Source organism: Asparagus officinalis, chromosome 10 (genome assembly GCF_001876935.1).
Source record: "Asparagus officinalis chromosome 10, Aspof.V1, whole genome shotgun sequence".
In the NCBI taxonomy this organism is placed as follows: domain Eukaryota; kingdom Viridiplantae; phylum Streptophyta; class Magnoliopsida; order Asparagales; family Asparagaceae; genus Asparagus; species Asparagus officinalis.
This window is the reverse complement of record NC_033803.1, coordinates 6,316,990-6,332,458: the sequence shown is the minus strand read 5'-3', so window position 1 is coordinate 6,332,458 and position 15,469 is coordinate 6,316,990. Positions and strand designations below refer to the sequence as shown.

Genomic DNA, 15,469 nt, shown 5'->3' with positions numbered 1-15,469 from the left:
AAATTATGCACAAAAATTAATGCAAATCAGGGGGGCTCATGAGCTATTCATTTCTCTCTCTCTCTACTCCCTTATAGAGTGCTCATGAGCACTCTATAGCATGGGCACTCTATAGAAAAACCGTAAAAATAACACAAATCAATGTTTATTTTTAGGGAGATTATAACGGCCGGGACACAAATAAAATGATTTTTGTCCTCTAGTCAATTACTATTATATTAATGCATTTGCTTGACCCCAACAAAATAATAAATAAAGGAATGATCTTATCTTAAAAACAAGGGGAAATTGCTTCTAGTCCCCAATTTCCTTACAACTATTCCACCCCCTCCCAATACTTTTTCAACGCTCCCAAAACCCCCAAAAGAAAACTCATAATTCCCTGAGCCTCAAAACACAAAACCCAAGAGTTTAAAACATGTGAAGACCATAATACACATTCTCTCTCTCTTATTTTCTCATGATGTTACTGTGATGATTTGAAATGGGTTTTGAGGGGGAAAAAAATTCTAGTTCCCTCCAAATTTTTTCAACGGCGTCGACGTCGGCGGTGAAACTTTCCCGGCGTTCGTTCATGAGGCGAAGAAAACTCCGATCATGAAGACGGTGGTGATGAGAAGTTGTGTTGCCAACCCCCATAAGTTTACATATTGTTGTAATTTTTTTTTAAAATCGATGACTTGATATTAAAACAGAGTATGTAAATTTATATATTATTATTATTTCACTGTAATAAGTTTATTGTTAAGCTTATGAGTTGGTGGTGAAAGAAGGTTATGTATTGGTTTTGAAGGTTACGGGTTGGTTGTGAAGGATACACGTTGGTTTAAAAGGTGTTACGCGTTCGTTGTGAATGTTATATATTAGTTGAGAAGGTTACGGGTTGGTTGTGAATGATACACATTGGTTGGGAAGATTACATGATGGTTGTTAAAATTACGGGTTGGTTGTGAAGGATAAGTGTTGGTTGTGAATGTTATGGGTTGATTGTGAATGATACACGTTGGTTGTGAAGGTTATGGGTTGGTTGTTAATGTTATGAGTTGGATGTTAAAGATAAGCGTTGGTTGTGAATGTTACACGTTGGTTGTGAAGGAACTAGCATTTTTTCTCGCAAACCCATTTCAAATCATCACAGTAACATTATGAAAGAGAGAGAGAGAGAGAGAGAGAGAGAGAGAGAGAGAGAGAGAGAGAGAGAGAGTCAGAGAGAGAGAGAGAGAGAGAGTATTATGATCTTCACATGTTTTAAACTCTTGGGTTTTGTGTTTTGGGAGTCAGAGAATTATGAGTTTGCTTTTGGAGGTTTTGGGAACGTTGAGAAAGTCTTGAGAGGGGGTGTAATAGTTATAAGGAAATTGGGGGCTAGAAGCAATTTTCCCTAAAAACAAACACAAACAACCAATACACCTTTCATGATACAGTAAACAATCATATTCATTTAACAAAATAAAATTATGAAAAACTAAAACAGCTATTTAAACATGAAAATTTCCCCAACAGACGTCCAATAGTACCTTAATAACAAAACGTCACCTACCAAGTAAGGTGCATTAAAAAAATAGTACTCAATCATATAACAATCTCATATTTCCCCCTAAAAAAAGGATATTCCCCTTAAAAAAAATATCATCCTCATATTTTCCTTCTCTTCATCTAAAAAGCTTAAAAAAAACTTCATTGGATGCTGCTGACCATAAGATAGGCTAAAAAATTGTTGGGTTTTTGCTTGTATACCCCTTACATCATGACTATTTGCAAAACTACTCCTCAAAGCATCAATAGAGTGGAAAATATACCCCTACAATTAACAAATATTCAATTTGGTTCTAAAATCTTGATTATTTTGTTAGTAAACTTTATATTGCGATTACAAGTTAATTTATCAAAGTTTATGATTAATTGCTTTGAGGATAATTTTTTTTTTCAAAATTAATAATTTGAGGAGTAGTTCTGCAAAAAATACTGAGATCTAGAGGGCATTGTTGCGAATACCCATGATGCAAGGGGGTATATATGCAAGTAACCCTTCCTGTTTTGGGCCTTAACCGTTTTCCTTGTCCTAACCCGGCCCGTTTCCTGCTGTAGCGCGTTCGTTGAACTGCACTCTCCTCTTATCCCTTCCCCCAACGATCCAAGATCCCCCCCCAAAACCTCAATCAATAAAATTCCATCCCCAATTCGAAGCAAAGAATCTCTCTCTCTCTATATATATATATAAATCTTGATCCGCCATTTTCTCCTCTCTCTGGCGAACCGATTTGCTAGGGTTTTACCATCATGTCTTCAGGAAAAGCAGGTAGACCTAGATCCCTGCTACTTCTGCTGGAATTTTTCCAATCGATGAAACCCTAACCCTAGGAATTACTCTAATTTGACCCGTGTTTGATTGTTGGTAGATGATAAATCGAGCTCGTCGGAGAGCAGGATCCCTGGAGTCCCTTTCGATTTGTCGGCCATGCAAGATATTCTCGATGTAAAAAAAAAGCTCCCTTTCTTACGCCCAAATTACGATGAATTATTTTCTAGTTTGGATGTGGACGTTATGGCTTTATTTTTATGAGATTCTGCGTGTGTTTTTGTATTCATTTGTACCAAATACATAGTTCATCTTTTTATTTTGGATGGTAAATTAAAGTTAGATCAAAAGGCTCCTCTCTCTTCGGAAAATTCCCTTGGCATGGATTGGGATTTGGATGACCCTACTTCATAGCCGTCTTGATTGTTCTCGTTCGTGGCTTGGAATTTAGATTATACTTGTCATGTTACACCACTGGCTGAACAAAAAAAATATGTCATCTTGATTTAATTTAAAATTTAGCTAGTATACTGGTTTAGGTTGAAATATGGGTACTTTCGATTGTTAAAATTTTCATGCTCGAATCAGTTTTATGTATTTTGCAATATTTTTTTGTTGGAGATGGTAAATTGAAGGTGGATGGCATGAATTGGAATTAATATGATCATAGTTAGCAGCCCATCTTGACGGTTCTACCTTGAGGCGTTGTTTGACATTCATATGCACCGGTAACTTTATATTTAGAAGGGCTTGTGATGGGTTTTGTTATTTTTCTTTTGACAAGTCAGCTTGTTTTTAAGGATTAGGCGGAAATACTATTTACTATTTTTGGCTACTTGATTTTTTTTGCTGAGACACAACCTTTATTGATTCTTACTGTAAAAAGCATTTTCTTTGGCTGACTCGTACAGGTATCGATTAGTGACTTCTATTAGAATTTTTATTCTTCCCATTGTTGGATGTGTTTATGGTTTATTTGACGTATCATTGATTTTGGGGTCCTGTTACGCACTAACTTGAAACATTGCTATCTATCCCATCGAAGGATCCTTTAATGATATTGGACAGATTGGAGATAGGATTGTGGCGGCCGAGAGAAAGTTGAAGAAATATCTGAAACAAGATTCTGGGCAGCTTAGTGCTTTGGCCTATGATTTTGGTTTCACCTTCAATTTGTATCGAAGATTATAGGTTAAGTATGTGCGAAGAAATTGCACATGAGGACGTTAAGGTATATGCATATGCAATAGATAGAATATTAAGCTAATGACCTTTTGATCAGATGTCCGAAGTGGAGCCACTTCATTAGATTTTTGGGGTTAGATATTTTGGCTAAATTAGGATATAGAAAGCACTGGTCTATTCATGACAGTACTAACAAAGATTCAGGCCTATGGTGTAAGGTTAGATGGCACCATTATCCCTGGTATGTTAATCTTGAGGATTGTAGCCTCTCTGATGTTGGGATTTCTTGTATTAGTGATTTCTTCCAACTATGTTAAAAACTGGTAGGAAAACAATATTTCTAGGGAATACTATCTTTTCAGATATAAGCTATAAATTTCAGCTAACTTATACTCCTTTGTTTTTTTTTCTGCACAAGATTACATGTTACAGATTCTCAAATTAAAAAAAAAAATCTGAGACGATTGTATTGAATTGTTCTTTGTCTAGTTAGGGGATAGTCACCATACCTTTGTCTATATAAAAGGGGGAGAAATGGAGATTATCCATTTTCTTGGCTGTTTTAATCCCCATCATTGCACACTTTTATGTCAAACCTGTAACTCTACTTGTGTTGTACTTAGTTAAATTTATTTTTCGAAGGTGTTAAAAATTAGGAGGAAGCCTCCATTCTTTTGGAAACTTATTTCTATTCCTCCTTAACTTGCAGTTAGTGAAATAAGATATACATAAACTACATTGCTTCCTGCTAATTTGTATACTTTTGTTCGTTTAAGCATTATAGGAATAAGCTTACATATTATTCATACTCAAATTACAAATAATATCTGAAAGACAACTATCGAATGTTATTTGTTTCCTTAGCACCAGTATTCTGCCCATTTTCTGGTTATTTTGTGTGTGTGTGTGTGTGTGTGTGTGTGTTTGTTGGGGGGGGGGGGTGATGGACTTGAGGTGATGTAAGTACCTTATGGAGACTTGTAACCATGGAGACAACTAAAGTATCAAATATATGGATAGATATATAGATAGACAAATAAAGGGAGGGTATATAACAAGGAGGCACATATTTCTGTACATGAGACTTGTATTTATGACACGTACAACAAGTAGCTTGCGGAAATGAGGGATGAAGGGCATGTAACATGTAGCTTCCTATTTTGGTATATATGTTTTGATTTATGATTCTACATATGTGGTATATACGTGCATCTGTACATTTACATGTGAACAGTTGATGTGTGTATGCCGAAACATGTTCATATGAGGGAGAGGAATACAAAGTCCACATACATAAGGGGAAGAGGGAGGGAGATAGGAGTACAATTATGATTTATCCACAGACTTGTACATAATATACATCGGCTACGTTACATTTACATGGACTCGTATTTATGGAGGTTCATCTAACACACATTTACAAGTATGAGATCACCAGATTGAACAATTAGATTTATCACCTTTATTATCACCAGTTCTGTTTGAGAAGCGAAGGGGCCTTCCATTATTACTTGTTCGCCTATTCTCCTCTCTTCTCCGGGAGAAGGTGTTATCTAAACAATTATGTTCAGCATATTTTCCACCACTACTTTTTCTTTGGGAGCATTGTGCACTATCATTTATTTCTTGGCTCACTCCACGCTTTTGTCTCAGATTATAAAATTTAACTTGCTATGGTTCGCAGTAGGAAGTGTCATAAGTCCTTATAGGATCTAAAGTAAACTTGGAACTTGAACTCATATGTTGGATTGTATGTGAAAAGGATGAAAACCGTGCAGCGACTATCTCTACTATGCTTCTCTTTTCTATATCTTTTACTTGATTTATATGGCATTTTCCTTGCGTCATTCTAGGAATAATCAATACTTAAGGTTTTTATTTTTTATTTTTTGCCTTATCCTTTTCAAGTTCTCTAATCTCTATTATATATCTCTTTTCTGTAGCATGTATTTGATTCATGTGACATTTTCCTTACACCATCGTTGGCGTAGTCAGTACTTTAGCCTTTTTTGGATTTCCTATCCTTTCAAGTTCTCTTATAGTTTTGAACAATTACTTGCGAAGTGTTCTAGCTCTCTTAGAACATATTGAGGTTGAAGTTTGTTTTGGTTTGCCATGATGTGTAGGATCCGTCTATAAAAGACTTGGCAGAGCAGATATCAAAGGACCCTGTGTTTAATCAGATGGCAGAACAGCTTCAGAAAAGTGTTCAAAATGTGGGGCCAGATGGGGTCCCACCGATGGATACCCAGCAATATATTTCTACCATGCAAAAGGTTATGCAAAACCCTCAGTTCATGACAATGGCAGAACGGCTGGGAAATGCACTGATGCAGGTAACTTTTCATATGATGCCAATTTGGAATATGTATATCAGGTGATGGCTTATTTGGCTATTACAATGGTTCTACTATGTTTAGTATGCTTGAAAGTTCTACTAATCCAGCTCCAAAATTTTACATTTGCAGGATCCTTCTATGTCCGGTATGCTTGAGAGTTTTACTAATCCGAACACAGAACAGATCGAAGAAAGGATGGCACGTATGAAGGAAGATCCATCTCTGAAGCCAATTCTTGATGAGATAGAGACCGGAGGTCCTGCTGCAATGATGAAGTACTAGATGCTAACACATTATTGATTCAACTGTTACTATCATTGCAGAATTTTCTCCTTTATTTCTTTCATAATTTTTTTCTTAGGTACTGGAATGATTCTGAAGTTCTTAAAAAGATAGGCCAAGCAATGGGAGTGCCCACATCAAAGGAGGCTGCATCATCAACGGAAGTTTCTGGACCCCAAGAAGCGGAAGAGGAAACCGGAGATGAGGATGAATCAGTTATTCATCACACTGCTAGTGTTGGCGATGTTGAGGTACGAATGCTACAAATATGCTCATACTCTTTTCCGTTTAATTTTGTTGCATTCAGGAATACTGTTTGAATTTATTCTACCTGGATGATGATGATAAATGAAGGCTGCAGTTGAAAGCATAGTAAATTTTGGGTATTTCGCTTGGAACAGTTTACCCCTCTATTCTGTTTGTGGCACTAAGCGCAGTAGAGAAACCGAGTAAACACTTGGTAAAGAGAAGCATAGATCATCATCCCAGTCATATGTTGTACATCCAACAGAAAGCAGATATCTTCTGCATACTTTATACAAGATAAGAATTACATCTTTATGCAAACAGAGCTTGGTGATCACACCACAGAAAACAAACACCTTGTATTTGTCCTCACTATACTTGTAATAGAGATTTTTTCCCCTAGCGTTTGGTACAAACAGGCATGGCAAGCAAATTTTTGCAAGCTATTACCATATATTTAGGGGGCAAAAGAAAGAAAAAAAACACACACACACACACACACACACATCACTCAACAGAGAATAAAAATGTACAAAACTATGGTTAGAAATATAATGGCTAAATTACCATATTGGTATTTTTTATACACCTATCTTACCAATTTGGTTTTTTATCTAGCTCCAGTGAAATTTTTGGTTTTTTAGCCAAATGTGCAATTAGACCCACAATCTTCGCCGCCGGCGAAAAAAAAGCTGTGAAACTTCTTTCCTCCTAGCAGCTTTGGCCTCCCGAGCTTTCTCTTCACTATATTTATGTTTGGAGGTATTATCATGCTCTCCCCTTTTCTGTCCCCACAATTACTTCCTTATAGTGGACTCAACATTCTTGCATAAGCTTTGGCATAGTTGTTATCCTTATACTAATGTGCCACATAATCTTTTGGCACTTTCCTCGTGATATAGCACTAATAGCATCCTGTGAGGTTTCACGGCTTTTGTCCATTGGCGACGAAGTTTTGGGTCTAATTGCACATTTGGCTCATTAAAAAAAACCAAAATGCTGCCGGAGATACGAAAAAAAGAAACCAAACAGATAAGAGGGGTGTACAAAAATACCAATCTGATAGTTTGGCCCAAATATAACATACAGAAATGGGAAGGTTTTTCCTTTGAAGAGTTATGTCAAATAAATCCCTAATATGCTTCAGGCTTACAAGGTACTAGAATGAGGTCGGGCTGTGAAATAGATATTAGTTTGGGCCTTTGGTTTAAATGCTTGGCTTGTCTTAAAGTTTCTTTGCATAAAATATGAACAATAAGTTTCTTCTAGCATGGCAAATTGACATGACATCTTAACTCGGTCATACTCAAGAGCATCAACTATTGGGACAGCATTCCCCACTGGTGCATGTATCAACTATTAGGAGGTGAGACCAACCAAGTATTATGTGGTCAGATACCATGCAGCCAGGTATTGTCCTTCTAATTGTGAAAATTGTATCAACTATTAAGAGGTGAGACCAACCAAAGTATTATGTGGTTAGATACCATGCAGCCAGGCTGCACTGAGATACATGGTCCACCATTATCCTCCTAATTGTGAAAATTCATTGGTTGTGCACCCATATTGTAGCATTATGTATGTTCACCCTGGATGTTAGTTATTAATAGTTAAAAGAGGTCATAAAATTAGAAGATGCCATCAATCAACTCCCCTCCTGAGCAATCATGTAAGTCAATCCAAAATGACCACCACTTATTACCTAATCAGCTACTTCTAAATGAACATTGTCCTAACATCTTGAAAGTTACCAATTTTTTGAAATTAACTTTTGGTTCATGGAATAATTTGATGCCGAGGGAATTTTACCTGCTTATGTTTGGCTAGTGCAATCATCAAAATAATGGTTCTTTTTTGCTTGGGGCTCCGTAGTAGCACTGTGTTTTTAATCAGGTAAACTAAACCCAGTAAGATATTATACGTTATTTTTTATTATCTGTTATGCATTTTGATAGTAGGAGAAATGTGCAGCTTCTTTAAGTAAATATGACCTATAAACATGGATACAGAATAAACTTTTGACAAGATACTACTTTTCATTGTACTGGTGCTTATATATGTTTTACTCTGACTTTACTAGAACATATTGTTATGTTCATGGGATATATGTTCATCCTCTAGGAAGAAATATATACTTTCTAGACTTTTAGTGACAAGCTTTTGTATTGCCTACAATGTGCTTCTAATAATATCCTCTACTGCTCGGTAATTCTAAATCTTTGCAAGTTTTGCCCATACACTTGCGGAGAACATGTTATCCTAATGTAGCTATATTCTTGTTGAGTTTCAACACTACCCAACATTTTCAGCTGTCTGAATATTCTGAAGTAAACATTGCTTGTGTCCCAAATAGGGCTTAAAAAGTGCACTTGCCGCTGGAGCTGACAAGGATGAAGAAGACTCTGAAGGAAGAAGGGCTTTGCATTTTGCATGTGGCTTTGGCGAGGTATGGAGAGTTTACTTCTAGTTTCTTCTAATGAAATAATAGTTACACTTAAAAAAATTTGGTTTGTGAATGTGTATTATTACTTATCTGTGGAGAGTTGCAAACATTATAGCAACCTATTTATCCAAATACTTTGGTCCTTATAGGAAATGAATCATGTTTGCCTTGCAGTTTTAGTGCCCATATATCCAGCCTTGTCACTCCCTTTTCCCTGGACAATGATATCAGAAAGCAGGCTACGCCCTATCTTATTTTCTATGCTTGAACTTGTACCCATGTCACAGTTTTCGGTGACATTCTTACTGGATTTTTGCTGTTGCAATTACGATAAATTAAACAGTTTATTATTGCTTTATCTAATGCTTGCAGGAAGATCAAGATCTGGTACTATGTTTTAACATTAATGTAAAGCCAATAATCAAGAATAACTATACGTAATATATGCTGGAATGAAAAAATAGGATTCATGCAGCCGACCCCAAACATTTGGGATGAAGGCTTGGTTGTTGGTGTTGTATACATAATTTATGCATGTTCCTAATCCAATATGCCTATTATATACCTATACTATTCAACTGTGTAAGATGTTTGGTTCTCTGCATATATCTAATGTGTACAGGCTATCCTTGTCTATGCCCCGTTGTCTGAATGTGAAAGGAATGAAAAAAATACTTTGAAAAGAAAAGGAAAAAAAAGGGGGAGGGGTTTATGACTTCAATGGATGCTAGACATGAGGGAATGGATTTGCATTTGTATGCTTCTGTCATTTAAGGAGATTAGATATTCACTAAGTTTTTCTCTGGAAAGTAGTTACAAATTCTTTTTTAACAAGTTTCAACCTGTATGCCGATATTTGAACATCAGATAAAATGTGCTCAAGTCCTTCTTGAGGCTGGAGCTGCTGTTGATGCGCTGGACAAGAACAAAAACACTGCTCTTCATTACGCTGCAGGTTATGGACAAAAGGAATGTGTAGCTCTTCTATTAGAGAATGGTGCCGCAGTGTAAGCCATCAAAATTTTCCTTGTAGTACCTCTCACTAGCTTACTTGTTTAATGGCTTACCTTCAAGTTCTCGTGGTACAGTACTCTGCAAAATTTGGACGGAAAGACTCCTATTGATGTTGCCAAGTTGAACAACCATGATGAGGTACTGAAGCTGCTCGAAAAGGATGCATTCTTGTAATCTACATCACATTATTGTTTGAATGTATGTGAAGTTTGATGCTTTCGAGTTCAGCGTGGGGGCTTGTAGTTATTAGTGTTACTCTTCTAGTTGAATTGTGTACTCTCTTATGTGAGTGAAAAACTTATGATATTTGGACGGACCGTTAGATATACTTGGTGCTTGTCATGTCATGTTGTGAACGGAATTGGTTTATATTCATTTCTCAGTCCTGGGCTGTGCTACAATAATTGTTTGTAAAAAGTTGAGGTCATCATTATCTGGTTTTGTTATGTTGAGCATTAGAAAACTAGTGAAATATTAAGATCTGGTGTCAGATTCTCTCCGAGTCCATGATGCAAAATGTCCCCAGAAAATGATGCTAAAGATTAACGGGTATGAGGCCCTATTATTCGTTGGCAAAGAGTAGCTGGTTAAGCATGCGTCTAGCATGAAATTTCAGTAGTTTTGGTTGTGTTAGTATGAAAGGCAAATCCTTGGAGACATTCTCGATTGCGTTCAGTATCTCTGTTTTGGTTGGACCTAGTTGCAATAAAAACGCGAACCTTTTAGCGGTATGCATGTTTATTTGCTTTCCTTTGAGCTTTGCTACAGGGACCCAAAATATAGGACCAATAAAGGGGACAAGTGAGGTGTCCCCCTCCTATTGGATAATGAGTTGGTCATCATTAATGATGGCCAACTCATTATCCAATAGGAGGGGGACCCCTCACTTGTCCCCTTTATTGGTCCCATATTTTGGGTCCTTAAAAAGATTTTTTCACTCAACAAATACAAGACTTCACATCTATTCTGTGTCAACTAGGCGGGCTTAAACACTATTAACGTTAGTGGGCAACTTATTTTATAAAATGAGTTGTCAGCTCATACACATTTCTTCCATTAAAGAAATGCTTTTGAGGTTCAAGAGTCGTTACACGGACGAATCTTTACAAGCACGCAACTGAACTTGGATACTGATCTTGGATGGAGATTATAGTTCAAGACTAATGGTGAAGTCGGGGATTTTTGTGGGAAAAGTTATGGAGGTTCAGTTGGGAAAACGAAGTTCAGGGGATTCGTCTTCCTCCGGCCGTAATTATATTGGGTCTTAAATCATTATTATTTTGAAATTATTCTCTCAAATCGTTGAAGTTACAATTAGATTTCTTAATCCTTATATCTTTCTTGTTGCTAGTATACTTTTGTTTAAAGGGTTTAATTTGAAGCAACCCATAGGAATTGGAGAATCTAATAGGAATTCAACGATTTGAGATGTCAAATAATTGGGCCTTTCTGCAAATAAACCAGAAAAATGGAGGCGAGGAAAGGAGGTAAAAAAAGGCAAGAATAGAAATGGCAGTACCACCCCCCACCCCCCAACAAAAAAAAAACACGAAAAAAAACACACACACATGTAGGGCTGAGCATGGTTCGGTCCAAACCGACCGACCCGACCCGACCCGATCCGAAAAAATCGGTTTTATGAGTAGGGCGGTTCGGGTCGGTTTGAAAACTTTTCAACCCGAACCGATCCGAACCGACCGAATATAGTGCAATACTACCTATTCTGATCTCAAATCCTAGCCGACCCGTCTCCAAAGAGTCAAAGACTCAAACCCTAAACTCATTTTCTGAATCATTATGTGTTAAAAACAATATCATTATATAAGAGTCAAAGACTCAAACCCTAAACTCATTTTCTGAATCATTATGTGTTAAAAACAATATCATTATATATTAATGTTTAATGCTTCATAATCTCCTACTTTGTTGATATCTTTTTTTTTCTTTAACACAGTTTGTTGTTTGATAAGAAGTTTGATGAAGTTAGAACCGAACAAACCGAACTGAACTGACTTGTAACAGTTCGGTTCGGTTTTGAATTATATGCGATTCGGTTCGGTTGTTCAAATTTTAGTAAAAACCGAACCGAACCGACCGTTGCACACCCCTACACACATCCCAAACAAACCCACCCCCCCAAAAAAAGAGTTATTTGCATATGTATCCCTTACATTATAGACATTCGCAAAACTATCACTTAAATCTTAATATTTGCAAAACTATTACTTAAATCATCAATTTCGAGAAAAAATAGTACTAAAACCAACAAATTATCATCTTGGTGAGTTAAAGTTTGATTAATTTTTATATTACAATTACAAATTAGCGTATCGAAGTTGATGGGTTGATTGATTTGGAATTCGTTTTTACAAAAAATGGTGATTTGAGGGTGGTTTTGCAAATATTGAGATTCGAATGGTCAATTTGTAAGTACCCATGATTCAAATAAATGAAAAAAAGGGCCGACACAACGAAGAAGAAGAAGACGGGCAAAAAAAGCGTCTCGAAAGAGCCCTTCGTCGACGACCCCGTGAAGCTCATTCCCGCCAAATTCTACCTCCACATCCCCGACGCCGACCAGCGCCCATGGTTCCAAGGCGTAGAAAACCTCGGGAAACCTCGCCGCGATCGCTTCAACAGCGAGAAACCTCGCCGCAATGCATTGACAAAAGGGTACTGCTCACCTTCATGATTCCTATTCAAACTTACATAAAAATCGCTTGGAGATGCTGTTAGCTTATCCACGTAGTTTTGTTGTTGTGACACTTTATACCATTTTATTTCGGGTCGATATACAAGGCTCGAGTCTACGAAACGCATCGTTTAGGAGAAGTGATAGGATTATAATTTACGGAGTGAGGAGGATTAAAAGTAGGTATAGGAGAACTTGGTTGTAAGCAATTAAGAGGACGACATCAAGACAGCACTTAGACCTTGACTTCAATAAACTGTGAGGATGTGAAGTCTTGTATTTGTGAAGTCTTGTATTTACTCTTAGAAAAAAATCAAAACTTCTTAGACGTGGATATGACCCCCTTTAAGTTCTATTTGTGAGGATAGGCCTCTATTTTTTTTTTCACTTTTAAACGACTAAAAGAAAGTTCACCGAGGGAGTCTCTCCGTACTTGGTTAAATAGTACGGAGGTAGTGTCTGCACAGTTAGAACTACAGGGGGTCTATCCGCAACTGGGCGATGCAACAGGGGGTCTATAAGATTGGTGGATTTGTGATTCATTACTTTTGTCTTCAGTCATGCTCACATTTGACATGGAGTTAAGGTGAAGTAGGAGGCTTGGTAGGCTTTATAATTTTCATTCCTGTAGTTGCTACCACTGGAGGAACTATGAATAGTTACTTCTTTTTCACTATTGATCTGTGTTTCTTTCTGGGTATTGGGCAGGTAGAGTTCAAAGTGACATTCATATCGGTTTGGTGCTTTTTTTTAGTTTTATTCTGATCACCATATCATCAATTGCCATATTTTGCATCCTACATTCATGCTGAATAAAAAATTTCACGAGTTCACTTTATTTATTGAGCACAACAGGTAATTGTTGGCAGGATGGCTGCTAGTTTTTCCATGATTGTGATGAATGGCGTCAGAAAGAGAAATTTATATCATTTGATTGGTAGCACAGTGATTGGTGATGAGCTGACAACTGCTTTGGATTTGGCTAGACTGCGGAGTTTGTTGAGGCTGAGATATTTGGTTATTGGTACTGTGCATTGTTTGTTGAGGAGTGCTTTGACCTGCAGTTTAAAGTCCTATGAACACTTTGATATGAGCGAGAAGACCGAGGTGGAGTTTGGCACTTCTATCCATCGATTGAGGGGTCTTCTAAGGGGTATTCATTCAGGTATTTGAGGGACTTCCAAGGGGGCATCATTGGGAGGTAATAGGTATGCAGTTTCCTGTATTGGTGACTGTTCTAGGCATTGGTGAGTCACAACCAAGTTCCGTTGGTGTGAAGTCCTAGAAGTCAACAACAGTTGGAGAAAGTGTAATGACAGAAAGGTAACCCGTCATTCTGTTTTAGGTAGGGGTTCTTTTCTGCGTTTGTGCCGAGCTCACGGCAGTTGGAGACACTTCATTAGAGGGAAAACATTAGGGCGACGAAATGAGATGATAGATTTGGTGAGCTGTTCCTTGCTGGAGGAGGATCGACGTTTGATGTCAAGCTTTGGTTTTGGTGTTCGGGCTTCGACATATTTAGGCCATCTTGTTCATAGGTTGTTGTTGTATTGAGACGAGGTGGGGGCCACATGGGCTCTTGGGCGCGTGATGAAAACCGCGTGAAAATAACTCTTGTGAATGCAAAAGAGCTCGTAGGGGCCACGCGGGGTGAAAACCACGTGAAAAGAAGCTACGTGAAGAGATTTTGCGTGGCTAGGCCCACCCGATTAAATTCGGCATCTCAGCTATATACAGCTGAGATTCGTAACCTAGGTTTCGGTGCAAACGAGCGGGGGAGAGTGTGGAAATTGTGGCTGAGTGTTTTCTCTTTTGTTCTTTGGCAAAAAGAAAGCAAAAGGGAGACTTCTGATTGGCGGCTGCAAGCGCGCAAGAGCAGAGGCTGGGAAAATGAGTTTTTTTCGGCTGTTTTGAAGAGAAGTTTTTTGTACAGCTGTTCTAGGATTTTGTGTATCCCCTTTTGAGAGAGATTTTGTGTGAGGGATCTGAGAGTTTGTGAGAGGGTTTAGGTTGTGAGATTATAAACCCTAGTTGTATCTCTCCTCTCTAATAGTAGATCTCCCCCCTCCTTTCTCCGTGGACGTAGGTAATTTGCTGAACCACGTAAAACTTGTGTGATTTGCTATTTGTGGTCATTGTAATAGTTTTTAGGATCCCTCGACAAGTCAGTCCTAGAACTGATGAGAGGAAGAGCCGATATCTCACTTTGTTGACATATTCGCTTCAGATTCTTATTTCCTTGGTGAGAAGGAAATTCATATTGTGATCTTTCTCTCTTATTGTGCACCAGAAACTCTGCCGAAATTTTCGCGGCGCACAACAGTTGTCAACTGCTGTGTTTAGAGATTTTGGATCTGGTGGAGTTGCTTCAGATTTTGGGTTGCGTCGGATGTTTGGTTGCCCGACATTTGGTCACATCGAGGATGTGAGATTTGATCCGATTGCACGTTTAGGACTCAGAGGCTCATTTGGTTATCAGTTGAGAGACTCTGATTTTGTTCTGAGCAGGTATGTCACTTTTGACTCTCAGCAGGTAGAGAGTGTTGATCAGATCATTGAGATATCGCAGTAGGTGGAGTGTGATGCCACTTCACATTGGGTAGAGATTCCTCCACGTTTTCCAGATCATACTACATCGTTTAGGATTCCAGCTGAGGTGACACATATTAGGAATCATGTTGGTTTTGATGCAGATGATGAGTTGGTTGATTCGAGTGTACCTGGTGGACATAGTTCAGATTTGGTTATGGCCGTTAGTTCACCTCAGGAGGAGGTGTTTGGTTTGTTTTGCTTTGGGGCTATTAGGAGAGTTATGAGCTGCAGATTTATTGTTGATGTTGGAGAAGAGTTCTAAACTCTTCTAGTTGATTGAGGTTGTTCGTGGCCATTTGGGTGAACTACGTGAGGCTTGATTCCTTGGGCAAGAGGATACGTAGACAGTTTTTACGATGTAGCCGAGTTGGATTAGT

General features: G+C 37.9%; 1 protein-coding gene across 1 annotated transcript; it reads left to right on the top strand.

Moving 5' to 3' along the window:
* Positions 2,102-10,249, top strand: LOC109825087 (ankyrin repeat domain-containing protein 2A-like). The gene is made up of 8 exons (XM_020391808.1): positions 2,102-2,299; positions 2,400-2,476; positions 5,611-5,820; positions 5,953-6,098; positions 6,185-6,356; positions 8,705-8,797; positions 9,662-9,801; positions 9,883-10,249. The coding sequence occupies exons 1-8, from the start codon at positions 2,281-2,283 to the stop codon at positions 9,980-9,982; spliced, it is 957 nt and encodes a 318-aa protein (XP_020247397.1). The 5' UTR covers positions 2,102-2,280; the 3' UTR covers positions 9,983-10,249.

Excerpts from the sequence above, each read along its gene's own strand:
- LOC109825087 (XM_020391808.1), top strand. Across the intron at positions 6,357-8,704 it reads CTAGTGTTGGCGATGTTGAG|GGCTTAAAAAGTGCACTTGC; the intron begins GTACGAATGCTA and ends TGTCCCAAATAG. Across the intron at positions 8,798-9,661 it reads TTGCATGTGGCTTTGGCGAG|ATAAAATGTGCTCAAGTCCT; the intron begins GTATGGAGAGTT and ends TTTGAACATCAG.